The following is a 27,765-nucleotide window of genomic DNA, read 5'->3' on the forward strand; positions in this document are numbered from 1 at the left end:
CGGCCACACGAAGACAACCCCGCAGTCCTGCTTGCCATCTGGCTGTGTCTTGATTTGGTTTAACCACTTCCTTCCTCTCACAACTACCGGTACATGGTAACAATGATTTTCCGCTTCACCCCTTGGCCTGAAGCCGAGCCCATTCCGGCCATTCCGGCGGAAGTGGTCGTCAAAACATTCGTTTCAGCATGGGTTTCCCGCTTCCGCTGCCTCAGCATGGCGACCACTGATCACGGCTGGAAATATTACTGTGCCCTTTTCACTTCTCTCAGCCGCCTGCTTGGCGCTGAGCACTGTCGTACCACTGCATATTATCCCTGTGCCAACGGTATGGTCGAGCGGCTCTACAACCACCTCAAGCCTGCCCTCACTGCACGCCTGGATAGGGAGCACTGGGTCGACCACCTTGCCCTGGTGGCATTCGGCCTATGCGCTGTCCTTCGTCGCCACCTTGGCTGTTCTCCGGCCGAACTCGTATATGGTACACCCCTACGGCTTCTTTGAGACTTCTTTGTTCGTTCGGACCCCTCACGCCAGCCGCTGCAGAACCTTAAATGCCTACAGGATTGCATTCAGCAACTGCTACCCATCCAACCTCGATATTCGGACCGCATCACCCCCCTTATTTTTCAGACGACACGCCATGAAGACACCTCTTGCACCCTCCTGCGATGGGCTGTACGATATCCTCGGCAAGACGCAGAAGTCCTCCACCATCCCATTACATAGCCGCCAAGAGGTAGTCTCATTAGACTACCTAAAACCGGCCGACCTCGAAAGGTCTCCCACGAAGTTCCCAGCGGAAGTCGCCGGCGCATCCGTGGATCTGCACGTAACAAAGACAGCACCATCTCGGCTGCATCGACGAGTACATTTCAACATCCCGTCTGGACGGGGGGCCCTGTAGCGCCCACCGACGCCACTACGCGCAGACGCTAAAGGTCGGCGCTCTCGGTCGGCAACGCAAAAAAAGATGATGTAAATAAAGTTGGGCGGCGCGTGCTGGCGGCACAAGCACGGCACGCGCTAGTCCGTTCTAAGATCCTGCTACGCGGTTCCTGAGGCCCTGGCACTCCGCTACAACCTCTTGGTTCGCAAGACTATCATAGTTTGTGGCAGTTAGTCATTCTTTTCCAGTTGTGTACTAAGTCTCTTTATTACGATGTGTTGCACTGTACTTCTGAGACATGATGTGAAGGAAATTGGGCGAAGTTTCTCCAAGTTTAGTGCTTTCCCTGGCTTTGGAGTAAATATGACGGTTGCATGCTTCCAGGTCTGTAGTAGCTGTCCAGAATGCCATATTTCGTTCATGTATTTCCGTAGGGCTTTAAGCGTTTCCTCATCTCCATTCCTAAGAATTCTATTTGTGATGAGTTCTTCTCCAGGGGTAGAATTGATGTTGAGTACTTGCACCGAGACTACTAGTTCTGCTCTAGTAATCGGAACATATAAGCTAAAGAGAACCGATTCTCAAAAAACGTGGTCAATTCACTAAAACCCTTTGGACAGCTTTTCTTTCATTTCGTACCATGTAACAAAGACCACGTGCTGCCTCTGAAGTGACGTGGCCATTAAACCATCACTGAGAACCTTCTATTAGAAATTCAGTACTCTTTCTACAACAAGGCACAACACCACAAGCTGCAGAACACGCCCTATGGGAATCCGCCATTTTCTCACAATGACTGAAGGAGTTTTCGAATATACCATCGGGGCAGCGACCACACACCTACTGAAATTGTGTGAGCGTGCCCCAAAGACGTATAGTGACATTGCCACTCCTCATAAGCTGTACGTAGGAACCTTATTTGCGTGTTGGTATCCTTCCGGAATTCCGGTGGGAGAACGTAGCTCCCTCACGATTAGGTTAATAGCAGAAAAGCCAAGCTGTTGCATCACTCTCCTATTCCCTAGATGCTTCGCACTGACATGTCACCGATTTCCTTCCTGAATAAGATGAATAGTCCAGAGTGGAAGTACTCCTCAAAAACATAATAAAAACGTTTTCAAACTATAGAGCTTATGTTCTGCCAAGAAGATAACTGAAACATAGACAAAGCAAGAGCACAGTCGTTATAGCTTTCTCAGCAAGAATCAATCGTTTTTCCAGGCTGCGTGGTGGTCTCTTCTGTACTGTTTTGCTTGGGCAGTGAAGACGCAAAACAATTTGCCATGTCCATCTCATACTCTGAATACAAATTACAAGAAAAGCGCTCTATCGAGTGCAAATTACTTGCCTTTTAGGCGGCAAATTTCTCAGTAGAACCCCTTCTCAATAAATCTTTCGACGTCATCATCATCATCAGCCTGGTTACGCCCACTGCATGGCAAAGGCCTCTCCCATACTTCTCTAACAAAACCGGCGTCATGTACTAATTGGGGCCATGTCGTCTCTGCAAACTTCTTAATCTCATCCGCCCACCTATCTTTCTACCGCCCCCTGCTGCTACGCTTCCCTTCCCATGGAATCCAGTCCGTAACCCTTAATGACCATTGGTTATCTTCCCTCCTCATTACGTGTCCTGCCCATGCCCATTTCTTTTTCTTGATTTCAACTAAGATGTCATTAACTCGCGTTTGTTCCCTCACACAATCTGCTCTTTTCTTATCCCTTAACGTTACACCCATCATTCTTCTTTCCATAGCTCAATGCGTCGTCCTCAATTTGAGTAGAACCCTTTTCGTAAGCCTCCAGGTTTCTGCCCCGTAGGTGAGTACTGGTAAGACACAGCTATTATGCACTTTTCTCTTGAGGGATAATGACAACCTGCTGTTCATGATCTGAGAATGCCTGCCAAACGCACCCCAGCCCATTTTTATTCTTCTGATTATTTCCGTCTCATGATCCGGATCCGCCGTCACTACCTATTGTAAATTACTGTTCTCTTCCGAGACTGTTAAACATTACATTAATTTTCTGCAGATTAATTTTTAGACCCACTCTTTTGCTTTGCCTCTCCAGGTCAGTGAGCATGCATTGCAATTGGTCCCCTGAGTTACTAAGCAAGGCAATATCATCAGCGAATCGAAAGTTACTAAGGTATTCTCCATTAACTCTTATCCCCAATTCTTCCCAATGCAGGTCTCGGAATACCTCCTGTAAACACATTGTGAATAGCATTGGAGAGATCGTATCTCCCTGCCTGACGCCTGTCTTTATTGCGATTTTGTTGCTTTCTTTATGGAGGACTACGGTGGCTGTGGAGCCGCTATAGATATCTTTCAGTATTTTTACATACGGCTCGTCTACAGCCTTATTCCGTAGTGCCTCCATCACTGCTGAGGCTTCGACAGAATCAAACGCTTTCGCGTAATCAATGAAAGCTATATATAAGGGTCGGTTATATTCCGCACATTTCTCTATCCCCTGATTGATAGTGTGAATATGGTCTATTCTTGAGTAGCCTTTACGCAATCCTGCCTGGTCCTTTGCTTGACAGAAGTCTAAGGTGTTCCTGATTCTATTTGCAATTACCTTAGTAAATACTTTGTAGGCAACTGACAGTAAGCTGATCGGTCTTTAATTTTTCAAGTCTTTGGCGTCCCCTTTCTTATAAATTAGGGTTATGTTAGCGTTCTTCCAAGATTCCGGCTCGCTCGAGGTCATGAGGCATTGCGTATACAGGGTGGCCAGTTTCTCTGGAGCAATCCGCCCACCATCCTTCAACAAATCTGCTGTTACCTGATGCTCCCCAGCTGCCTTCCCCATTTGCATATCTCCCAAGGCTTTCTTAACTTCTTCCGGCGTTACCTGTGGGATTTCGTATTCCTCTAGACTATTCTCTCTTCCATTATCGTCGTGGGTGCCACTGGTGCTGTACAAATCTCTATAGAACTCCTCAGCCACTTGAACTATCTCATCCATATTAGTAATGATATTGCCGGCTTTGTCTCTTAACGCATACATCTGATTCTTGCCAATTCCTAGTTTCTTCTGCACTGATTTTGGGCTTCCTCCGTTCCTGAGATCATGTTCAATTCTATCCATATTATACTTCATTATGTCAGCTGTCTTACGCTTGTTGATTAACTTGGAAAGTTCTGCCAGTTCTATTCTAGCTATAGGGTTAGAGGCTTTCATACATTGGCGTTTCTTGATCAGATCTTTCGTCTCCTGCAATAGTTTACTGGTATCCTGTCTAACCGAGTTACCACCGACTTCCATTGCACACTCCTTAATGATGCCCACAAGATTGTCCTTCATTGCTTCAACACTAAGGCCCTCTTCCTGAGTTAAAGCCGAATACCTGTTCTGTAGCTTGATCTGGAATTCCTCTATTTTCCCTCTTACCGCTAACTCAATGATCGGCTTCTTATTTACCAGTTTCTTCCGTTCCCTCCTCAGGTCTAGGCTAATTCGAGTTCTTACTATCCTGTGGTCACTGCAGCGCACCTTGCCGAGCACGTCCACATCTTATATGATGCCAGGGTTAGCGCAAAGTATGAAGTCTATTTCATTTCTAGTCTCGCCGTTCGGGCTCCTCCACGTCCTTGTTTCGGCTATCCCGCTTGCGGAAGAAAGTATTCTTTCGACATAACTGTCCCCAAATAGATGAGGTCAGTTTGGAGTGTCAGGCGGAGTTATTCTATTTTCTTGCGGAACTGCAGTCTCCTTGTTATCTATTATAGCTTCTCTGTGAGCTTAGTAACAAAGTGCTTCCTCTTCATCGTCGATTACGTATGTGCGAAGTTCGAAACCGAGAGTACTGCACGCGTTTACGAACAGGCAGAAACTCGCGCGTAGTTAATAATTTCATTTTGAGCAGCAGCACATTTGCATTGGCCTTTGCACTTCAACACGCAGAACGGGGCTCATCATTTAGAAAAGATATTGCCCGCGTTTGAGAAATAATTCTGACGTCTGTAAAGTGGAGTTTTGGAAAGCGCAGCTGGCATGAAGAAGCGCTTTAATGTCCGTCCAAAACTAGCTGGTGTAGGAGCATATTCCTTCGCCAGAATCCAACATAAAATTCAATAATATCTGTCTTTATTGTACTCTGAAACCTCTATAACTTACTTTACTGCAAGTCACAATGCATCCCTGCAATAACACTTAGTACACCCTTGTGTTTTTCCTATCATTTTGTATTACTCGACTGAACTCATTGTTTGATTTGAGCTTAATTGGCGAAAATACTGTGGGCACCGTTTTGTCGTAGTCTTTATTATATTGACAAAGTACAGTTAGGAAACGTGCCGTATTGCCGAAACATTTATGTTTTTCGTATATCAGCGCAAGCTACTATCATCTGACCACTCAACAATTAATTGTTTCTAGTGAAGCCGGTGACACAGAAGTAGACAGCGTTTCCAATTTCATCTACATAAATCATGCACGCGCATCTTCGCTGTGAACTCATTCCATCCCTTAGCACACGATGCTCTTGCAGTCTAGCGGTCAAGCTTGGTCACAGAGAAGCATTTTGTTTCGTTTTTCTCGTAAGCGAAGTAGACATAAATGTGCCATCATATTCGGCTAGTATCCTTGGCCCTCTATACAAGTCACTGTGCCTCGCACATTCTGTGTGTTAGGCAACTATCACTCAAGCCACAGGCGTCTCAGCGCAGTTAGGACTCGGACAAGGGACAGAAACGCTGCTTCCGTGAGCAGACACAGTTTCCAAAGAAGTGTGCACATTTTGAGTCGCAGTGCGCAAAGAGCATGCATGCGGTCACGAGCAAAGCAATGGCGGTAGAGACCTCAATGTCCTTTTTTTTCTTCTCGGCTACCTGACACCCCTGCTTTTCCCTCAGCGCCCCATTCCATCCTCAATCGCCTAAATTCTCCGCTATGACGAGACACGCGTATCCTCGTCTCTCAATGTACGTCCTACCTTCCTCATAATTTCCCTCGTCGGGAGGAAGTCTCTCTCTGAAGACTTCACAGAGTGGGGCCGCCCTCACACCAGCCGTGATTTGTACCTAAGTTATACCAAGTGAAGAAAATGTCCTGCAGCTCAAGTCCAGCAGCCTTGCGTGTGCAGTGAAAGTTCGTCTCTACTCTGGTAATTCCTTGGAAAAAATATGGTCCACAATATGCGCTAAAAGGCGTTCAGCGAAAATCTAACAAATTACTGTGTTAAGCAATACCTTTTATGATCGTGTTCATTCTCTCCTAACAGCGACTTGTTAAATGCGCTGTTTATGAGCGACGGCTCATGAACAGCGGCATTTGTTTTTGAAGTCGTATGAACTAAGCGAACATGTTCTTCCCTGCCGTTGACGCCGCTGTGCGCGCACACACATCACTTGTTATTTCTTTCTTTCTCTTTATTTTCTTGTATGCTAGGTTTCCCTTCCCACAGTGTACGTTAGCAGACAAGGGGCAACGTGTTTAACCCTCTTTATTTTTTATAGTTCTTTCTCTCCCTTCTTTTTTCAAAACAATTTGTTTGAGTGGCAAGGGCTGAAAACAACTTGGGACGTCCGGTTTATACTCTGCATAGAACTCATGGAAGTTAGGAGACAATGAACATGGTTATTAAGGCATTGCGTTTTAACGCTGTAAATTAGTGTGCTCAATATTAGTTAGAAAAAGGCAGTGTCCCCTTTTTATATTTGCGGGAGTTAAGGTTTCTTTCTACTACCAGCCAGAGTTTTTTCATCGGTCGGACCAGAGGTTCCGTTTTTAAAGTTGCTGGATCAGTGCTGCTCAAGCGACAAAGATTTGTTGCTAATTTGTCATTAAGCCATTCGTTAAGCACGCGATAAATCTGTCACCGAGTGAATACGACACCCACACTCGCTTTCGATTGACAGCTTCCTCAACGCTACTCTTCAACAAGCCGTACTCTCCAACAAGTCGAGTGGGTAATGTTATGAAGAATCACTCATTCTATTTGAACATTATGCTGCGCACACTATTACATCTTACCAGGTCAACGCTAAGTACCGTGATGACTAGTTCTATCCATTGAACACAGAACACTTGTGATGGCTGGTGGTATGCTTCATAGTGGAAAAAACGTTTATACAGGAGCTTACTTGGCAAAGACGTCACATGGCACAAGCTTATCGTTGCGCACGACTAGTGGTCTAGCTCGTCCTGTTAGGAGTCACTGTATTTCGCGCTTAAAGGAAATGGTAGCTAGAGCCGAACTCAAAGTGAACGACGCAGTTCAGTGAGGCACCATAAACAAATTACCAAACCTCTGTTTATCTGTAAACACATCCATCGGTTCAATAAGTCCGCACATGTTGACATCACAGGCCACCGGGTGAAGGCATATGGGCCTGACAATGCCAAATTCCTCACGGCACACGAGAAAAGTTATCGTAGCAGTGGAAGACACGCAGAGAGACGCCCACAAGCCTGTACCGCATGAGCAGAAATTTTCAAAGAAAGAGGAAGAATAGGCGTTCAGAGAGCAGAAAAAGAGAATGAAATACAGGTGTGAAAAAAGAGGTAGCATTACGGAATGCTCACTCTTTCTCCGCAAACATATCCAGAAGTTTCATACCCGCATGTCGATGTGCAAGTCGAAATATAGTTATAATGCCAGTTAAATTATTCAATCGAAATTGCTGATCAGTGTGGAGATTTGGGTGTGGTCATCATGAAGGCTTTCAGGTTACCATTGTGTAAATTTAGCGCTTTGTGTCTGTCTTGCTCTTCTCGGCGTTCACGTATTGGTTGCGCTTGACAGCAAATACCCTCTGAACATACATATGGCACCATCTCGTAACAACTAGCGTGTACATTGCTAGTCTACTGTGTGCTGTCTCTTGTACAGTTTGATTATGGTGATGACGCGGACGCGGGAAATTGTGAGAACCTCGCAAACTGTGGTCGCCTGCTTTCAGAAGCATTCACATATATACCATATAGCAACTGTCATTACGCCTCGCTCATCTAAGATGGCAATGCTAGTCTAATAATTTGGAGAAAAATACCCTGCTAAATCAGCGGGAAAGCATAGTGAGGAAACTGGGGCCGCAGGTACACAAGTTGCCTGCAATAAGCTTTACTCCTCTAAATGGGAACTTACGGCATCGCATTGCCGTCATTTAGAGCCAACAGTGCGGCAAATGCCGCCTCGCAATGGGAAGGTTAAAATCTGCTCATTTCTTAAGATTGCCGTGTTAAGAGTACAAAGCCTCTTGTTCATATTTTTCTGGCAACAGCAAAGCTATCGAGCGCAAAGATCTCAGAAAAACCTTACGGAGAAATTTGTCAGCTCACCTGTATGCCCTCTGCATCAAAACACCATGAACAGTGCCACCCGGCGTAGCGTGGCCACGTGCCCTGTATGATCCACTCTTCACTGAACGTCCCCGTGTTCGACATGTTGTTCCTCGTAAAGGTGCTCATCGAGCGGAGACGCAGCGAGTCGTTTGCATAGACTTCTCGCATAAACGCTACAGTGCACACACCACTCATATCGATCGGCACACTGTTCTCCCAAAAGAAGCCGTACATAAACCATCGCAGGCGCAATAACATCGGTTCCCCGTATCCGTCATGATGCTTCAGGAAGAGCGCCACGTCTCGGCTAGGTATCTCGTCAGCATCGGACATGATGAAAAGGTCGTCATCGCTGATGTTCTTGAGACGACGGTGACCTTCGTACCAAACGGATGTACGGAGGTAATTCTCGGGACCCCACGGATCGCCTCCGTCGTAGTTGTAGAAGTCCACCAATATCGGGACAATCTGGTGCGCATGCTCACGCAGAAATCCGGCACTCAGGTTCGAGCGGAGGTGGAGGGGCTTTTCCACGCCGGAATAGGTGTAAGTTGATTCGACAACGAGATAATGGTCGACAGCATCACCCAGCTCTTTTAGGCGGATTTCCAGAAGGTCTAGCTCGTGGTTGAATATCAGACCGCTGATTATAGTGCGCGGCCTCGAACGGCGTCGAATAAGGCCCATGGAATACCAAATTTTGAACGCTTCGGTAAACCAAATTGCGTCCGGAATCGAACAGTCCAGCCCATTCCAGCCGTTTTTGCAGACGCATGTCGAACTTCTCCTTCCTTGGATAGTACCTTCCGAAAAGCATTCGATTACATCCTCATACGCATGACGAACTGTGGCATTCGTGCTTACAGTTGAAGGTTTTGCTGAGATTTCCGATGCGTCGCTGCCAAAATTTCTGTCTAAAGCCTGTTCCCTGGCCGCAATGAGCACTCCAGGAAAAACAAATTTTCCATTCGTTTGGTCCACTGTCTTGCTTGAGCGGTGCAGATGGAAAACGCAGAATAGTATTGTAGTAGGAATCAGACCAAAGAAGCACGATGCGGTAAACAACCTTCTAAACCTCAGATTCATGACAGTCACTGATAGCCCACGATACAGCGCCTCTTTTGGAATAATCGGTTGCCGTCCGCGAGAAGGCGAGCGTACACGGCAAAGAAATTCAGATGCACTACACACCTTCACATCAAGCAGATTGCTCGAATATGTCTCCCAATAAAGATACGTTCCCTACAAGTATAGATGAGTTCGTGATGACGTACGTTTTGATCTTCCGATGCTTAAACGAAGATTCAGGCTACAGTGGGACTGTCAGGCGAGGGGCGCCTAGCGCTAGCTTACAGCTGCTAGGGTGTTTAGGAGGCGCCATATGGAGCAATATCCATCATTTCTTCACCTTGTAATTTTTTCTCCAAAGCTTCTCCTGATGGCTTTTCTCCGAACGTGTTTTTTTTTTCTTTTTGCTTGCGTTAATGCAAACCATGGGTGTTCCACCTACGTCATGGCTAGCGTATGCCGCGCTGCCTCATGAATCTTGTTGGATTGCATATCTTTCGACAACTAAATTTGGAATAAGAGCCTCAACGCAATGACTAAATGCACATAATTGCGTCCCCAAAATGAACACGCGCAACAAATAGGGCAGCAGAAAATAATGTATGTCTACTTGAACATTTTCCTTGCACAGTCGGTGTTTACATCTAGCATTCGTCCCCAATCACTCAAAATATAATTTAATTTATGTATCGCAATGCCCTTTAGTTGCAAGTGCCAAGGAAGGCGGTCTTACAAGGAGTATCAGAGCTTGTTTTTAAAACTGAACGTTCTTTGCCTCTTATCGCAACACACATGCACTTTGTGGGGGCCGCCTATTGGTTAGCACTGTCATTCCATGTATACAATAGTTTGGACCACTAAGTATGCGGCGCTGGGTAGGTAGCACATGGGAGCAGACAACTTCGTCCAGTGGGAACTTGAAAGGTGCGCATTATTCACATAATATGCGCTCATTATTGGGCAATTACCCAGAATGCTCATGTTCCACAGTGTTTTTAGCGAACAGGCACTCAAGACAAGAGGCTAGAAGTTACAACGTCAGCAAGAGGATATTGAAGACTTCGGCTTCACCAAAGTGAAGACATCAACAAGATGAGCAACCGAGTGTACAGGAAGTGGAGTAAGCAAACTGGGTCCAGACATTGCATTGTGCGAGGGGCATTAAACTGCGGTGAAACTCAGTCGGTGACTCAACTAGCCGCGTCAACAGAAAAAGCTGCTCACATGTTCAGGAAGCTAGCAATCCCAGTGGAATTCTTGAGCCGCGCTGACGGTAATGTCACTCTGTATCAAGCGGGACGACAATGGTGGTGTCGGCGCTGACAAAGGTAACTCAATCTTCGCAATGGCGGTCGTATGCACGAAAGGAAACACCGTGACTGCGGGCTCCGTAAGGACCAGATCTTCGGAGGCAGCGGAAGGAACGGAAACCGCATTGGCTGTAATGAACGGTCGGCAACAATACAGAACAATAATCAGCGACTCCAAGACGGCTATTGGGGACTTCACACAGGGCTGGGTGTCAACCGAGGCGGCCAAAATCCTGAACCGCAGACCAGAAGTATTTAGGAACGGCAAACTTACACCCAAATACCTCAAATGGATCCCGGCCCATATGGGAGAAGTAACAATGAATGCCCCTTCCAACCTCAACGAGGCCCAACCACCGAGCCGCGCGAAAACTAACCGACTGCCGCACGGACAGTGAAGGCCCAACACCCCGCTACCCCCGGGAAAGCGGGTAGGACTGCGGCGAGGCGATGGAGAAGACGCAGGAGGCGACGACGACGAAGAAGCGATAAAAGACAAGGACAGACTCGTCACTTACCACGACATACTGACACACTAGATGAAACAAAGAGAAGCATACCCACAACCCCACGAACAACTCGACAGGTCTCAAAAAACCGATTGGAGAAGCCTGCAAACCATAACGTTCCGAAACCCAGTACAATTAAACAGAATAAATTCAACACAATACCCAGACGCGAGCTACAAGCTCTGCAAGTGCAAATACGCAGTCATGGCACACATCTTATGGAAGTGCGCACAGATCAGATCAGTATATGCAGAGGACAAGATAGAACCGGACCTTCTCGAGGAGCGATGGCTAAGCGCTCTGACTAGCACGAAACTACGCGACCAGTTATGGGCTATCAAGCGGGCCCGGGCAGTGGTGGAAAGACTATGCCTCACCGCACATGATGCCTGGGTGGCCTGAGCCCGGGCTGGCAACTTCGCAGGTCCTTTTCCCATTAACGTTTTTTTTTTCGTCCGTATCAACACTACTATACTGTTGACGAAGAATTTGTTTAATAACTATTGAGCTGATATCGACATAAGCGTTGCATTTCCAGACTGCAAAATATGCTGCCATCAAATTTATATTATTGGAAAATGCGCAGGAGAAGGGCACTCACAAGGGTATCCAACAGAGGACTCTGCGTGATAAGTGTTCTGAGACGGTATCAAAGTGTAATGACTTCACAAACATAACTCGAAAGTTTCAGCGAAAATCCAACCGCGAAACCATATGCAAGAGCTAACGGTAGTCGTGCCCCTCAGCTATCTGATTTCTAAAATATTCTACAAGTAATCACGACATCGGAGATGACTTCGATAGAAAACAATCAAGGTGCTAAAAAGGAGCACTTGCCTGTAATACCACTGATATAACACAACATGATCTAATCCCTCTAGAAACAAAGTGAGGCAAAAACCTCGTACATAACAAAATCAACAAGAGTACTCCGTGGAACTCGTAGCAACAGTTCAGCATTCACGAGGCCAGGCATGAAATTAATGTAAAAACGTGAACTTCGTGACAGCTGCTGCGACTGTTTGAGAGGCCACCTGGAGCCAACGCAATCAGTGCTTGCAAGCAAGAGCAGCTTCAGCACGTACCCGCGATGCCCTCGTGCACTTTGTAGCTAGAGCACCTAGAGTTACGTGGCAAACAAGCTGCAAACGGTACCAGCGACAAGCGGCATTTAATACGCAAGCGAAATGCATTTAGGCCGCACGCTGCACGGCAGGCAAACGAAAGCAAACTGTCGGGACGTCGCCATCACCTTCGACGGTTACCCATGTAAACATCATCGAGTGCAAGAAACACCGAGATGGAAGAAACAAAGCGTCGGAACAAGAACTCGCACGCGGAATGGCAGTGATCCATTGCTTCCGTCCCTCCCGCAAATGAGGCTTCGTGGAAAATGAGAAATAAACGTGTCTCCGGCAGGCTTTTGTGGGTATTTGAGCACCCCACCGCACAACAGTTGTTTTTCTACTAACCTTGAAGCTTCGGCCACAGCACACAAGTTATGGGTGATAACCACCTGGAGAGATTCACAGCTTTCCGAGTTTCAGGAATGATACAATTGTAGCCTTTATCTGTGTTTTCATAAGTATTCCTGTTCTTCAGATCTTGCTAAAAAACCTCACAATTGTTTCTAAGCAGATTTTGAGAAATTGGCTAGCAATAAAAATATGGTATTCCTACTTCTCGCAAATAGCATTCACCAAAGCGCACGTACTGCCTTTGCAAGCAGCATTTCTTTAGACAGCATATAGTGATCTTATTAAAAATATTCGTAGTTATCGTGCAACAACGTGTAAGATAACTATATTGCCGCGAAGGCGTGAACCCAATAAATTTCAAGGTGGGCTTGCCCCGTCTAAATTTCAGGTAAAATATTTCCACAGTCATTTCACCTGCGAGGTGTAATTATTTACAGATAACAAAAAAACTTCGTTCGCTGCATACCAGTACCAATTTCCTTTCGAACTTTATGCTCTGAAGCAGCCGTGGAGTGGAAGCATTTGCCTGAAGTGAAGCATCCCACTGAGGCCGTTAATTTCAAAACTGAAGTTTTCTTACGTTAGTACAATCGAGCTGAGTTAGAACGTCAGATTATTTCGTGTGCTGCTTCGTAAATGTATAAATGCAATGTATACAATCGGTTCCACTCAGCGCCTTTAGCGGTTATCTTCCTGGTTTATCCTAATGTGGTCTCACGAGCAGATGATTCGCGTTTTTTCCCCGACTCTCGATGACGCTGCGTGTGCTGCTAGTATGTGTGAGCGGATGCTTACATGCGCGCGTGCATATATGCATCACGCACGCATTGAAGTCACTCCTTTGTTTTGCTTTGATTTTAGGGCCTCTATGAGATTCCAGAGAGGCTCAATATGTCGTCTAAGCTGTTCTCACCATCATCGAAAGAAATGCCGATTAATTCTCTCGATACACGACACTGTTCTGAAGAGGAAACCTAAAGGTCGCGCGTTATTTTGCATTTAGATCACTATAAATACTTTTTATTGATAATTCAAACGTACAAACTGAACATCACGGGTGCCACGAGGAGGTCGCAATGCACAGTTTCAGCAGCAGTCTTCAACACCGTCTTACATGCATTGGCAGCGACGAAAATATCTATTTCCTGCAAATACCAGGTCTCTACTCTTTCTAGTTCCCGTCCTATCCCGAACATAGTGCTGTATTCGCCACTGCTGTCACTCGGTATGTGCCAGTCGGGATAAGTAACTCGAGCCGCTGAGTATCTGCCACTCATTATGCTCCAGTTCGTATATATGTCCGGCCTTCAAATGAATCATTTTTACGCCAATATGGGTATAATCCATTGCGTCTGTGCTACTTGGGCTTCTGGGTATCAGCCAATGGGTATGTACAACGCTTTATTAAAGCTCTTTGATGAGAACCATAGTCAGCGGGTGCCCGTAACAACAACAAACAACACTTACGTAGTGACATCTACGTAATAGGCTTAGATGTCAAGTGCAGTTCAGTCTGCTTGTATTATTGTTATTTCAAGGCACACGCGATGTAGCTTTTTGCAACTACACAAACAAAAGTCAAATTTGTGTAGAACATATAATGCCTATTGGCTGCCCTACTAAGCCAGACGATAATCAAAATTGATCTCGCCAAAGGTATTCATATCCGGCTAAGAATTTCCACAGCACAAGCGCCGCGTATATAGCACATACGCACATAAGCGCATATAAATATTGAAAAATGCCCATAACAAGCGATTCTACAGCTCAGAGAGCAGCTTTCCTCGCACAACCACGCGGCACTGCAGTCGGCCACAGAGCCCATGATCTCGGATGAAGAAGAAAGCGACAACAGAGGGAGGCAATTTCTTATGGTTGCTGGATAAAGGAAATAGGTGTCTAGCGAACTGTGATTTTGGCTATTTTAGGTTTTGCTGCGGGTTGCTGAGGCAGAAACTCAAAGTACAAGTTAAGGAATGACACGTTTGTCAAGAATGGCACACACAATACATTTCATACACACGCGAAACGAAAACGCAAAACCAAAACGTAAACAGATAGCACAACATTTCTCAAAGTGACATTACCAAAGAAGCAAAACCCAGTATGATACGAGGCAACCTAATTCGGAACATGCAGTTCTGTCAAGGCAAGAACAGTACAGTGGTGGATGACCAGCGGAGACTTAGCAATGGGGTAGCGGCGGCGAGCTCACCAAAGCAGTAGACGTGTTGTGCGACGAATCGAAGATTACTGGAGCAGCACCATTATTCAGACCGCTGATGCAGGCGTCAGAACGCAAACCCTGAGGGGGAATCCGCAGGACACCTGAACGTCCTAGCCAGGCAGCTGTACGTAAGCTCGTGCCCGTAGATCGACAGCTCACATTATGCCTATGCCTCTAGGCGTCGGCAGGTCTTTGGTAGAATTTCAGGCCCTGGCGAAGTAAGGATGCGCAGTGACAAGTTCACAGGTTGACCGGGATAGTTTAAAGGGACACTAAAGCGAAACAATAAATCAGTTTAGAATAATGAAGCATTGTTGGAGAACCCTGCCGGCCGACATTTAAAAAAATAGTTTGATTATTAGATGAGAAAATGAAGGTCCAAGTATCAGTATTTTAATTTCGCGCCGAAACCCAAGCGCCGGGACGTCAGCGTGACGTCAGGGATCCCAAAGTATGTTTTCGCATTTGTGTCGCGTTGGCTGAATAAAGGTTCCCGAAAACTTACCAGGTTTACTATTTGGTTCCTTTAGAATACAATGTAGTCAATCTGCACCGCTATATATAATTAGTAGGCCCTAGAAGATGCCTTCAAAATCCCAGACGTCACAGCCCCCAGGTGCTGGAACTTAAGTAGGCGTCGCCACCCGTATTTCGTTCTTGCGCTTTTTGTGGCTTACCAAACGTCCTATTGTTGCAAGAATGGTGTTTTTGGTGTTGTAGAACCGTAATTTACTGATGCAGAAGAAATCATTTTTCACTTTAGTGTCCCCATAAGCCTTGATAGATCGCCTCCCGAATCCGGCGGCCTGTCTTGAGCTCCCTGTCCGGTGGACGACCTTCTCCTCTGCGTTCTGTAACGCGGTTCGTATTTCTCTTCTCCTTAGCCGTCTTGCGTCCCCGCCACTCATTGTTGTCATGTTTTCTTCTTCACTGCACCCCTCATAATATTCGCCACGGATTTCACTCACCAGAGAGCTCCGTTTTTCGAAAAGGTATTATTTATGAAGAAAAACTGCCGCTCAGTGTGTGACATGTCTTGCACCAAAATCAAGTGTTGGGCGACCAGTCTAGCACATGCAGCCGCATAGAAGCCTGACAACATAAAATTTACCGTATAAATCAGTTACCTGAGTAATCGGAAGAACACGTCCATAACAACACGGCTGCCAGACCAAATTAAGCGCTGTTCTCAAACAGCTGAATTCAAAGAGCAAGAAGTAGCTGACTAGAGCTGTAGTGCTAATGCATAAAATAAACAGATATCTGATCCGGTGGCGAGAAAGCGGGTTGAACTTTGTAAAGGCAAAGGTAACACGGACGGGCGTACTACAGTGACGTAGGTAATACATAGGACGATAAGTCAAGCCATAAATTTACAGCTGTCGAAGTGGGTGGAGAAAAATTATCATTGCTGGAGCTACAGAGAGAGTTTCATACCAGCCACACACTTAGAGCACAATATTTACGCTCTAACTCAGCGCAGAGACATTTCAATAGATCAGAAAAGGCCTCCTTTCGGCAGCATTTCTAGGGCACTTTGCACAACTCAGACAGTGGACATTCTCAAACACGAGGGCATGTGTAATCATCTCGTGAAGCGGCTGATGGAAGCATTGTTACTTGGCAATAATAGATTGAAATACCCATGTTCAAATAGTATGGAAAGGTCAGAAATTCCGAGAACTCGCGCATGTTTCCCGTTGAATGCTTGTTCGCGTGTTTTCTTTTTTTGTCTGCCCAGAAAGACAACTTAAGAACATCAAACTAATTATGGATTTCTTGTTCGTGGATAAAGGTGGGAAACGATGCAACAGACGGTCTCTTGGCTGATGTATTCGAACAACATGGTCCTGCTAGCGGACAATGCAAGAGACTGACATAAACTTGCGAATGCGTACGGCAACGAAGAGACATATCTACGCCCTATGTTTCGCACAGAATTATTGGGAATAAGGATCTTTAATAAGGAAACACGTAACGAGAAGGTATCAATCCAACTGCATATCATACCCATACTGAATGAAGATAAATACTAAATGCGTTTGCATCAACAAAGAAAAGAGCTAGTCACATCATCCGATATAATCTTAGGATAAAGAGAAAGCAGAAGGCAGAATAATCAAACGTCGAGAACTTTGGGGCTGCATTAAACATGAGGAGGGGCCATGAATTTAGACAGGAGTAATGGTGCCAGCACTGACGTTCGTAAATACAATTATATTCTTGGAATTAGTAATGTTGTAGAAATTCAGATGATGCAATTGATACGTGAATACAAACTGATGGCTAAAGCGCACAAATATCCGTAACCCAAAGGAAGCACGAAGGCCTCTCCCTGCCATCTCCAATTACTTCTGGCTTGCGTTAGCTGATTCTAAATTGGGCCTGCAAATTTCCTAATTTCATCACCTCACCTAGATTTCTGCAGTCATCGACAGCGCTTGCCTTCTTTTGGCAGCCATTCTGTAACTCTTTATGCTCCACTGGCATTGCAAGGGTTATTGTTATCAATTTCTATATGCTCGTCCTGTGAGCCAGAGGGAAGGCAAGTAATAGAATTAAGGAAGATGTTTCTCGCACGAAGAAAAAATTTCACAAGTATAACTTGAAGTGTTACTCATACGAAAGTACCGGCAGAAAATTACAGAACTTCTCTCACAATGACTGTCGACGGTAATGCGATGCAGCTATACAGCCATACACAGTATTCCTGAAGGCCCATTTATGTTACATCTCTAGCAGGGAGACGACGTCGCGACCCCGCGAGGACGACAGTATGATGACGATGACATGACAGCGGCTGGTAGCTTCATTTTCTTCACCGCTTCCCTATTCGCCGGTAGCCAGACACTGCCTCCGACAGATAAATTTTATTCATAGGAGAGACACAGAGGTCGACCTGATTTAGTGCGCTCTAGTCTGCTACTCTGCACTGGAGAAGAGGGAAGGGGAGTGAAAGTACTTTGATGGATGATGATTACAACACGTCTCCGATAAGAGTACTGCTCCTATCACTGCTATTGACGTCATGCAGATTCCACGAGGTATAACGAATATTTGTTTAGGTGTGAGCGAAGTTTTGTTGAGCTAGCCCGAAGAAATCATAGATCTCGGCTAGAGGCACACAGCTCAATGCCGTTGCAAAATTGGCCCGCAGCAGTCAGCCCAGGCACCCGAGAAACGCGTCACAGCTCTACATTAACAACAGCATAAATCTCCATATATCACACAGCTCTCAAACAACGGCGTGCGTTTCTCAAAAGCAAGTTAACTTTCAGGAAACCAAGCCCTCCTGAAGCAGATTAGACTTTAGTGATAGTTTGTGAATACGTCCGCCAAACAATAGAATGTAAGAAAAACCATGAGTTATTCGCGTCAAAAATAAATTGCGCAGGAAAACTGACATTGCAATATATTGCGAAAAAAATTTGTTGATGCTGGTACCCAAAGCGTCGCCCGTACGATCAGGGACATTATCAATATTTTATTCTTCCCTCAGATTTTCAATCTTAGTCGTCAATCTTAGTCGTCACGCGTTAAACTGTTTAGCTGGAAAATTGTGCTAAACAAGAGTGCAAACTTGAGAAAACAACCCCCAGGATCGCTGTTTGGACAGCTTTCATTGCGTGGAACAGGATTTCCTTTTTTATCACTTAGCTCACAACATTATGTTGTGAAGAAGGGGAACCAAAGGGCTCGAGTTTTCTTAATCATGGCCACGTAAAGCCAACAGATAACCAAGTCAAGGAAAACACCTGAGAAATTACCTGTAGTTGAAAACCAAATGTTGAAAATAATGAAGAAAGGGGAAATAAAACTCGATGAAAAGAAACTTGCCGCCGGTGGGAGCGCTAAAAACGACATCCACAATGCGCGTGCTTTACACAATCAAATGCACTATGGCGACGGCTATCAATTTGTCCACTTACTTCAATATTTATTTTTACTAGATCTAGCCCTAGCGGTGTTAGCCAGCGCCTGTCAGAGCAATGTAGGGCGGATGTGGAACATCGTTTTCTGCCTGATGGTGTCACGTAACTCCTGATCTTAGGTGAGTGCGCACGTGGCTAATAAACCCTCACATGCTACCTAAAGACATCAAGGGTGCTAGATTCGAGACCCTCGCTATTAATAAACAAGAGAAGAAGGGCAACCGAGTGGCTCGATTTTCGTTAATCTTGACCACATAAAGACTAAAGAATATGAAGCAACAAAAAGTATTGTGTAAATTAGCTGTAATTGAACTTGAAATTCATAAAATAATGAACAAAAGGGGAAATCAAAGGGGAGGAAAAGATAACTTGTCAGTGGTGGGAGCCGAACCCACAACTTCCGCCTTACGCATGCATTCTACTACCAATTGTGCAACGGCGACTGCGATGAATCCTTCCAGTAACTTGGGTTTTTATGCTTATTAGATCTACCTCTAGGAGTGTTAGCCAGCGCCACTAGAATCTATGGTGGGCAACATGGAACATTCTTTCTTTGCCCGATTGCATCACATAACACGTGAACTTAGGTGAGTAGGCACGTCGCTCACAACAGCTGATGCCTCAGTCCACCGGCCTTGTCTTGGCCGCTGCAGGAGACTTGACCCTCGATCGCCTTTTCGAGCTCGTTGATCGAGTTCACGACGCTACGCGACACGACGGAGTTATCGAAACACATAAGCTAGAGAAAACAACCAATTCCCAAAGAATGTCGTGAATTCAGTAAAACCCTTTGGGAAGCTTTCCTTTCATTTCGTACTAAGCAAGAAAGACAGCGTGGTGCCTCCAAAGTGACGTACTCCAAATTTAGTACTCTTTCAACAGCAAGACGCAACATCACAAACTGCAGAACACGCCCTATGGGAATCCGCCATTTTCTCACAATGACTGAGGGTGTGGTCGAATAATCCAGCGATGCAGCGGCCACACACCCACTCAAATTGGGTGAGTGCAGCCCAAACACTTATGGTGACATTGCCACCCCTCATCAGCTGTATGTATGAACCTTATCTGCGTGTTAGCATCCTTCCGGGATTCCGAGCGACGACCATAGCTCCATCGCGATTAGGCTAACAGCAGAGAAGCCAAACTGCTGCATCATCCTCACATACCCTAGATACTTTACCCTGACACTCCACTTCGTTTTCTTTGCTGCAAAGGATGAGTAATTCAGAGTGGAAGTACTCATTCAAACCTTAATTTAAACCTTAAAAAAGTTGTAACGTAGGCATACCAACAGCACCATGGCGATAGCTTTCTCAGCCTGAAGCAATCGTATTTCGAGGGTACTTTGGCCACCTGAATGTTCCTTTTGTATTGATTTGCTTGGACATTCGATATTTGCCACATCTATCTTATACACCACATAAAGGAGAGGAGAAAAGCGCTCTATCGAGTGTAAATTACAGGTTTTATGCGGTCAATTTCTTAGCACAACCGTTTTTGAATAAATCTTTGACATAGCTGTCTCGAAATTTGCGTGATGGATGAGGTCCGTTCATAGTGTCACGGGTTCTTATTTTATTTTCTTGCGAAATTGCGTTCTTGGTTTTATCTATTATAGTTTCTCCGTGAGCTTAGTAAGAAAGAGTTTTCTCTTCGTCGTCGATTACGTATGTGAGAAGTTTGAAACCGAGAGTACAGCACACGTTTACGAACACGTAGAAACGCCGGAGTTAAAAATTTCCTTTTGTGGAGCAGCACATTTGCCTTTGCTCTTGAACACGCAGAGCGGGACACGTCATGTAGAACAGATGGTGCGCGTGTTGGGGAAATAATTCTGACGTCTGCAAGGGGTGTTTTGAATAGTGCAGCTGGCGAGAAGGTGCACTTTAATGTCCGTCCTAAACTAGCTGCTGTAGGAGCACACCGCTTCGCTACAATCCAACATAAAATTCTAAAATATCTGGCTTTATCGAGCTCTGAAACATTTATACTATACTTTACTGGAAGTTACAATACATCCTGTATTATCACTTAGTATGCACTTGTGTTTTTCTAATTGTATTGTGTTATTCGATTGAATTCATTGTTTGATTTCTGCCGAATTGTGGAAAGTACTGTACGCGCCATTTTGTCGTAGTTCTTATTGTATTGGCAGCCTAAGTACCATTAGGAAATGAGCCGTATTGCCGAAACATTTATGTTTTTTTTTTCATATCAGCGCAAGTTACCAACAATTAATTGCTTGTGGTGAAGCCGCCGGTGACACAGAAGTTTACATCGTCCCAATTTCATCTACATAAATCATGCACTCACATTTTCGCTGTGAACTCATTTCGTCTTTTAGCACACGATGCTCGTGCAGCCTAGCGGTCAAGGTTCGTCCCGGAGAAGCGCTTTGTCTCGCTTTTCTCGTAAGAGAAGTTGACATAGATGTGCCATCATATTTATCTCGCGTCCTTGGTACACTAGACAAGGGTCAGCGTATCTGGCTCTTTCTTTGCGCTGGACACTATCCCTCAAGCCGAATGTGTCTCGGCGCAGCTACGACTCAAAGAAGAGACAGAATCGCTGCCTTTCGTGAGCAGACACATTCGCTAAACAAGTGTGCACAAGCTCACTCGCAGTGCGCAAAGAGCATATATGTTGTCCCGATCATAGCAATGGCGGTCGAGACAGCGATGTACCATTTTTGCTTCGCCTGCGCTACGTGTAACCCCTGCTTTTTCATCAGCGCCCCAGTCCGTCCTCATTCGCCTGAAAGCTCGCTGTGACGAGACAAGTGTCTCTCACTGTGCGTCCAACCATCCTCATAATTTCTCTCGTGGGGAGAAAGTCTCTCTCCGAAGACTTCAATCAGTGGGGCTGTCATACACCAGCCGTCGTCACTCCGTACCTAAGTTATACCAAGCGAAGAAAATGTCCTGCAGCTGAAGTGCAGCACTCTTGCGTGTGCAGTGAACGCCGATCTCTACTCTGAGAATTCCTTGGGGAAAACATAGCCCCCGAAATGTGACCAAGGGCGTTCAGTTAAAATCTGAACGAATTGCTGCGTTAAACACAATGCCTTTACAATCGTGTGCATTCTCTCCTAACGGCGACCTGTTAAATGCGCTGTTCATGAGCGACGGCTCGGAACAGCGTCATTTTTTTTGCAGTCGTATGAACTGTGCGAACATGTTCTGTGCCGACGCGGCCGCTCTGCGCGCACACACGTCACTTGTTATTTCTTCCTTTCTTTTTTTTTTCTTTCTTTCTTTCTTTCTTTCTTTCTTTCTTTCTTTCTTCTTTCTTTCTTTCTTTCTTTCTCTTCTTTTGTTTTATGCTAGGTTTCTCTTCCCACATGTACGTTAGCAGACCAGGGGCAACGTGTTTAACCCTCTTTCTTTTTATATTTCTTTCTCTCTCTTCTTCTTTCGAAACAATTTGTTCGAGTGGCAGGGACAGAAAACAACTCTCCACGTCCAGTTTATATTCAGCATAGAACTCATGGAAGTTAGGAAAGAATACACACGGCTATTAAGGCATTGCGCTTAACGCTGTAAATTTGTTTGTTCAGTATTAGGCACAAAAAAGCAGTGTCCCCTTTTTATATTTGCGGCAGTTAAGGTTTGTTTCTACTACCAGCCAGAGCTTTTTGATCCTTTGGACCTGGGGTACCGTTTTTAATGTTGCCGAATCAGTGCGGCTAAAGCGACACTAATTTGTTTCTAATTTGTCGCTAAGCCGTCCGTTAAGCACGCGCTACATCTATAGCCGAGTGAATACGACAGGTTTACGCACACTCGTTTTCGATCGACAGCGTGCTCAACGCTACCCTTCAATAAGCAGTACTCTTCAACAAGTCGAGTGAGTGATGTAATGAAGAAACACTCATTCTATTTGAACATTATGCTGCGCACACCATTACATCTTACTATGTCAACGTTAAATGCCGTGACGACTAGCTCTATCCTTTTAACACAGAACAATTGTGAAGGTTGGTGGTATGCTTCATGGTGTAAAAACGTTTACCCAGGAGTTTACTTGGCAAAGACATCACACGACACATGAGTATCGTTTTACACAACTAGTGGCCTTGCTTTTCCTGTTAGGGGTCACTGCATTTCGCACTTAAAGGCAATCGTAGCTAGAGCCGAACTCAAAGTGAACGGCGCAGGTCAGTGAGGCACAATAAACAAATTACCAAACCTCTGCGTATCTGTAAACACATTCATCAGCTCGATAAGTCCGCACATGTTGCCGTCACAGGCCACCGGGTGCAGGCATATGACCCTGACGATGCCAAATTCCTCACTGCACACGAGAAAAATTATCGTAGCAGTGGAAGACACGCAGAGAGACGCCCACACCTCTGTACCGCAGGAGCAGACATCTTCAAAGAGAGCGGAAGAATAAGCGTTCAGAGAGAAGAAAAATAGAATGATATACAGATGTGAAAAAAGAGTTAGCATTTCCGCCTGCTCACTATTTCTTCGGGAACATGTCCAGAAGTTCTCATTTCCTACCCGCATGTCGATATACGAGTCAAAATATATAGTTATCCTGCCTGTTAAATTATGCGATCGAAATTGCTGATCGGTGTAGAGATTTGAGTGCGGTCGTCATGAAGGCTTTCTGGATACCATTGTTGAAAGTTAGCGCTTTGTGTCTGTTTTGCTCTACTCGGCATTCACGTACTGGTTGCGCTTGACGGCCAATGGCCTCCGAACTTGCATATGGCAGCATCTCCTAACAGTTAGCGTGTACATTACTAGTCTGCGCACTGTTGTCTCTTGTACCATTTGATTAGGGTGATGACGCGAACGCGAGAAAGTGTGACAACCTCGTAAAGTGCCGTCGCCTGCTTTCAGAAGCATTCAAATAATTACAACATAGCACCTCTCACTACGCCTCCGCCATCGAAGGTGTCAGTGCTTTTGTGATAATTTGCAGAGGCAGTGCACAGCTTAAACAGTGGGAATGCATAATGCTAAAGATGTCGCCGCAGGTAACCAAGTTGCCTGCTATTAGCTATGCTCCTCTAAATATGAACGCACGACTGCATGTTGCAATTATTTAGATCCAGCAGTGCCACAATGCCGCCCCGCAATGGAAAAGTAAAAACCTGCTCGTTTCTGAGCATTGCCATATTCAGAGTACAAAGCCTTACGTTCATATTTTTGAGCAACAACAAAGCTATCAATCACGTGCGAAGACCCCACCTCATAAAATCTTTGCGGAGAAATTTGTAGGCTCACCTGTATACCCTCTGCATCAAAACACCATGAACAGTGCCACCCGGAATAGTGTGGCGATGTGCCCTGTATGGTCCACATTTCACTGAACGTCCCCGTGTTCGACATGTTGTTCTTCGTAAAGGTCTTCATCGAACGGAGACGCAGCGAGTCGTTCTCATAGACTTGTCGCAAAAAGGATACAGTGCACACACCACTGACATTGACCGGTACACTGTTCTCCCAAAAGAAGCCGTACACAAACCATCGCAGGCTCAATAATATCGGTTCGCCGTATCCGTCATGATGTTTCAGGAAAAGCACCACGTCACGGCTAGGTATCTCGTCTGCATCGGAAATGAAGAAAAGGTCGTCATCTCGGATGTTCTTGAGACGACGGTGACCTTCGTACCAGATGGAAGTGCGGACGTAGTTCTCGGGACCCCACGGATTGCCTCCGTCGTAGTTGTAGAAGTCCACCGATATCGGTACAATCTTGTGCGCATGCTCACGCAGAAATCCGGCACTGAGGTTCGAGCGGAGGTGGAGGGGCTTTTCCAAGCCGGAATAGGTGTAAGTAGATTCGACAACGAGATAATGGTCGACAGCATCACCCAGCTCTTTTACGCGGATTTCCAGAAGGTCTAGCTCGTGGTTGAATACAAGTCCGCTGATTATTCTGCGTGGCCTCGAACGGCGTCGAATAATGCCCTTGGAATACCAGATTTTAAACACTTGAGTAAGCCAAACGGCGTCGGGAATAGAGCAGTCAATCCCATTCCATCCCTTTTTGCAGATGCATGACGAGTTTTTCATTCCTGGGATAGTACCTTCTGAAAAGCATTCCATTAAGTCTTCATTCGCGTGACGAACTATGGCATTCGTGCTTGGAGCAGAAAGTTTTCCTGGTACTTCTGATGCGTCGTTGACAGCTTTTCTGCGAAAAGCCTCTTCCCTGGTTGGACTGAGGGCGCCGTGGGAAACTTGTTTGTCCACCTTTTTGTCCACTGTCCTGCTTGTGTGGTGCCAGTGCAAAACGCAGAAGAGTACTGTAGCAGAGACGGAGGTGAATAAACACAAGCCGGTGAGTAACGTTTTAAACGTAGGAGTCATGACAATCACTAGTAACGCGCGAGATGTTACACTTAGATTTATCAGTTGTGCGCAGGAAGGCGACCGCACAGGGGAAGCACACTCAGACACACTACACACCTTCACGTCAAGCAGATTGCTCTGACCGACTCTGTTTTTCGAAATAAAAGTCAGTTCTAGACAAACATCGAAGAGGGTGTGATGACGTACGCTTCCCTCTTCAAATGCTTTAACAAAGATTTAGACTTTACTAGGAATGTCAGGCGACGGCCGCCTACTGTAATGTCACAGCTGCATTTACGTTTACCCGGCGAATTTGAAGCGACGAGCATCGTTTCTTTTTCTTGTGTTCTTTTTTCTGCCAAAATTTATGCTATGGTTTTCTGTTAGCACTTCTTTTTTGCTAGTTTGATCCAAGACACGTCCGTGCCGCGCGGCCTGATCTCTCATTAATGCCATGCAGTTCTAGACTGCCGCGTACCCAGTGGCGTAGCCAAAAATTCTGTTCGGAGTGGGGCTCACGCTGCGGCTCAGACTCCTCCTTATAGAATTTGTCGAGGGATCAAATACATGAATAATAACTGCCTTGCCATTGACAAAGATGTGCAAACGAATTCTTGAATGCTACGCACTGTCAAGATAAGTAAAATATGTATTTTTTCATAAAGTAATATATTCGTCTGTACTAAAAATTGTGCCTCAAATAACTGATATCAATGGTTTTATGTTTTTGTGCACTTATTAAGTAAAGAAAATATTACACGAACTTTCGGACTATATTGTCACGTGGTAGTGACGGTTGACGACACAGCAAGAAAACTGTAAATGGCGAAAGTAACTTTATTGGGTGATCCTGTGCCCAGAAAAACAGGCTACACTCAATGCTCAACGAAAACGCCGAACACTGTCGGCGATCGTCGAAAATATGATCAGCGAGTCAAGCGCGTCGGCTTTTATAGATCAGTCGTCGAATGCTCCAGAGTAATCGCTGGGACCTGCACTCCTTCCCCAAAGTTCTACGCCATTCGCGTCCCGCATGCATGCAATCAGAAAACACAAGGTTCGGCGACAACAGACAGCGGATAGAAGCATCGATAACTTTCTAGAAACTTCCGATACATGTAGACGCGTCCTGCGCTGAGCGATAATATTTCTTAGACGGTAAAAGCGCTCACCCGTAAAAGATAAACGAGTTCACGTGTTAATTCCGCCCTCTCAAAAGGCATCGTCCCGATGCTACAAACATAACGGGAGGAGGAACAAAAAAAGGAGACCTGGTAAACAAAGTAACAAAGCAACAAAGAAACAAAGTCTAAGGTAACACAGTCCAAAAAAAAAAGTCAACAGTTCAGCTATGCGACGTCCCCAAAGTTCATTAGCGTTGGTGGAGCGGCATAAGTCGCACAACATGAACTACTTCAGGTCGTGAGTGGTGCCGCTGTGATAGCCATATGCCGTCTGGCACGACCGCATAGTCGAGTGCGCCAATGCGCCGGATAATCTTGTATGGTCCGAAATAGCGGCGTAAAAGCTTCCCGCTCAGTCCTCGTCGGCGTATAGGGGTCCAAACCCAAACACGGTCGCCGGGCTAGTACTCAACGTAGCGTCGTCGGAGGTTGTAGTGTCGGCTGTCGGTCCTCTGCTGGTTCTTGATTCGCAGGCGGGCGAGCTGTCGGGCTTCTTCGGCGCGCTGGAGATAGGTGGCGACGTCAAGATTCTCTTCGTCGCAGACGTGCGGCAGCACGGCGTCGGGAGTCGTCGTCCGATTCCTACCGTAAACCAGCTTGAACGGCGTGATCTGTGTTTTTTCCTTGCGCCGTCGTGTTGTAAACGAAGGTTACGTACAGCAGGACGGCATCCCAGGTCTTGTGTTCGACGTCGACGTACATTGCTAGCATGTCCGCGAAGGTCTTGTTCAGGCGCTCCTGAGACCATTCGTCTGCGGGTGGTAGGCAGTTCTCCTCCTGTTGCTTGTCTGGCTGTATTGCAGAATGGCTTGGGTGAGCTCTGCGGTAAAGGCTGTTCTTCTGTCAGTGATGAGGACTTCTGGGGCACCATGTCGCAGCAGGATGTTCTCGACGAAAAATTTCGCCACTTAGGCTGCGCTTCCTTTCGGTGGAGCTTTAGTTTCAGCGAAGAGGGTGAGATAGTCCGTCGCAATGACCATTCACTTGTTTCCGGGCGTTGACGTCGGAAACGGTCCCAACAAATCTATGCCGATCTGCTGAAATGGTCGATAAGGAGGTTCGATCGGCTGTAGTAATCCTGCTGGCTTTGTCGGTGGTGTCTTGCGTCGCTGACAGTCTCGGCATGCCTTGACGTAAAGGGCGACGTCGGCGGTCAGACGCGGCCAGCAATACCTTTCCTGTATCCTCGACAGCGTCCGGGAAAATCCGAGGTGCCCAGCGGTTGGATCGTCATGTAGGGCGTGGAGTACTTCTGGATGCAGCGCCAACGGAACAACAAGAAGTTAGCAGGCGTGGACTGGCGAGAAGTTCTTCGCGAGCAGGTTGTTTGGTAGCGTGAACGAAGTCAATCCACGCTTAAATGCCCTAGGGACAACGTCGGTGTTCCCTTTCAAATACTAGACGAGTCCTTTTAGCTCCGGGTCTGCTCGTTGCGGTTTAGTGAAGTCTTCCGCGCTTATTATTACGAGGAAGGCGTAGTCGTCCTCGTCGTCTTGCGGTGGAGGATCGATGGGGGCGCGTGATAGGCAGTCGGCGTCAGAGTGTTTTCGTCCGGACATGA

At 46.0% G+C, this 27,765-nt stretch overlaps 1 protein-coding gene across 2 annotated transcripts in view; it reads right to left on the reverse strand.

Annotated features, from left to right (window-relative positions):
* Positions 1-27,765, reverse strand: part of LOC126534017 (beta-1,4-mannosyl-glycoprotein 4-beta-N-acetylglucosaminyltransferase-like) — an 87,558-nt gene that overhangs the window by 26,047 nt on the left and 33,746 nt on the right. The window contains exon 1 of one of the 2 annotated variants that reach the window (XM_050181230.2): positions 23,950-25,142. The exons of the other annotated variant lie outside the window; for it this stretch is intronic. Within the exon in view, the coding sequence (XP_050037187.2) occupies positions 23,950-25,038 (1,089 nt within the window). The 5' untranslated portion in view covers positions 25,039-25,142. Of the gene's footprint in view, positions 1-23,949; positions 25,143-27,765 lie in introns of those variants that run through there. 2 annotated transcript variants of the gene reach the window in all.

Source organism: Dermacentor andersoni, chromosome 7 (assembly GCF_023375885.2).
Source record: "Dermacentor andersoni chromosome 7, qqDerAnde1_hic_scaffold, whole genome shotgun sequence".
NCBI classification, from domain to species: Eukaryota; Metazoa; Arthropoda; class Arachnida; order Ixodida; family Ixodidae; genus Dermacentor; species Dermacentor andersoni.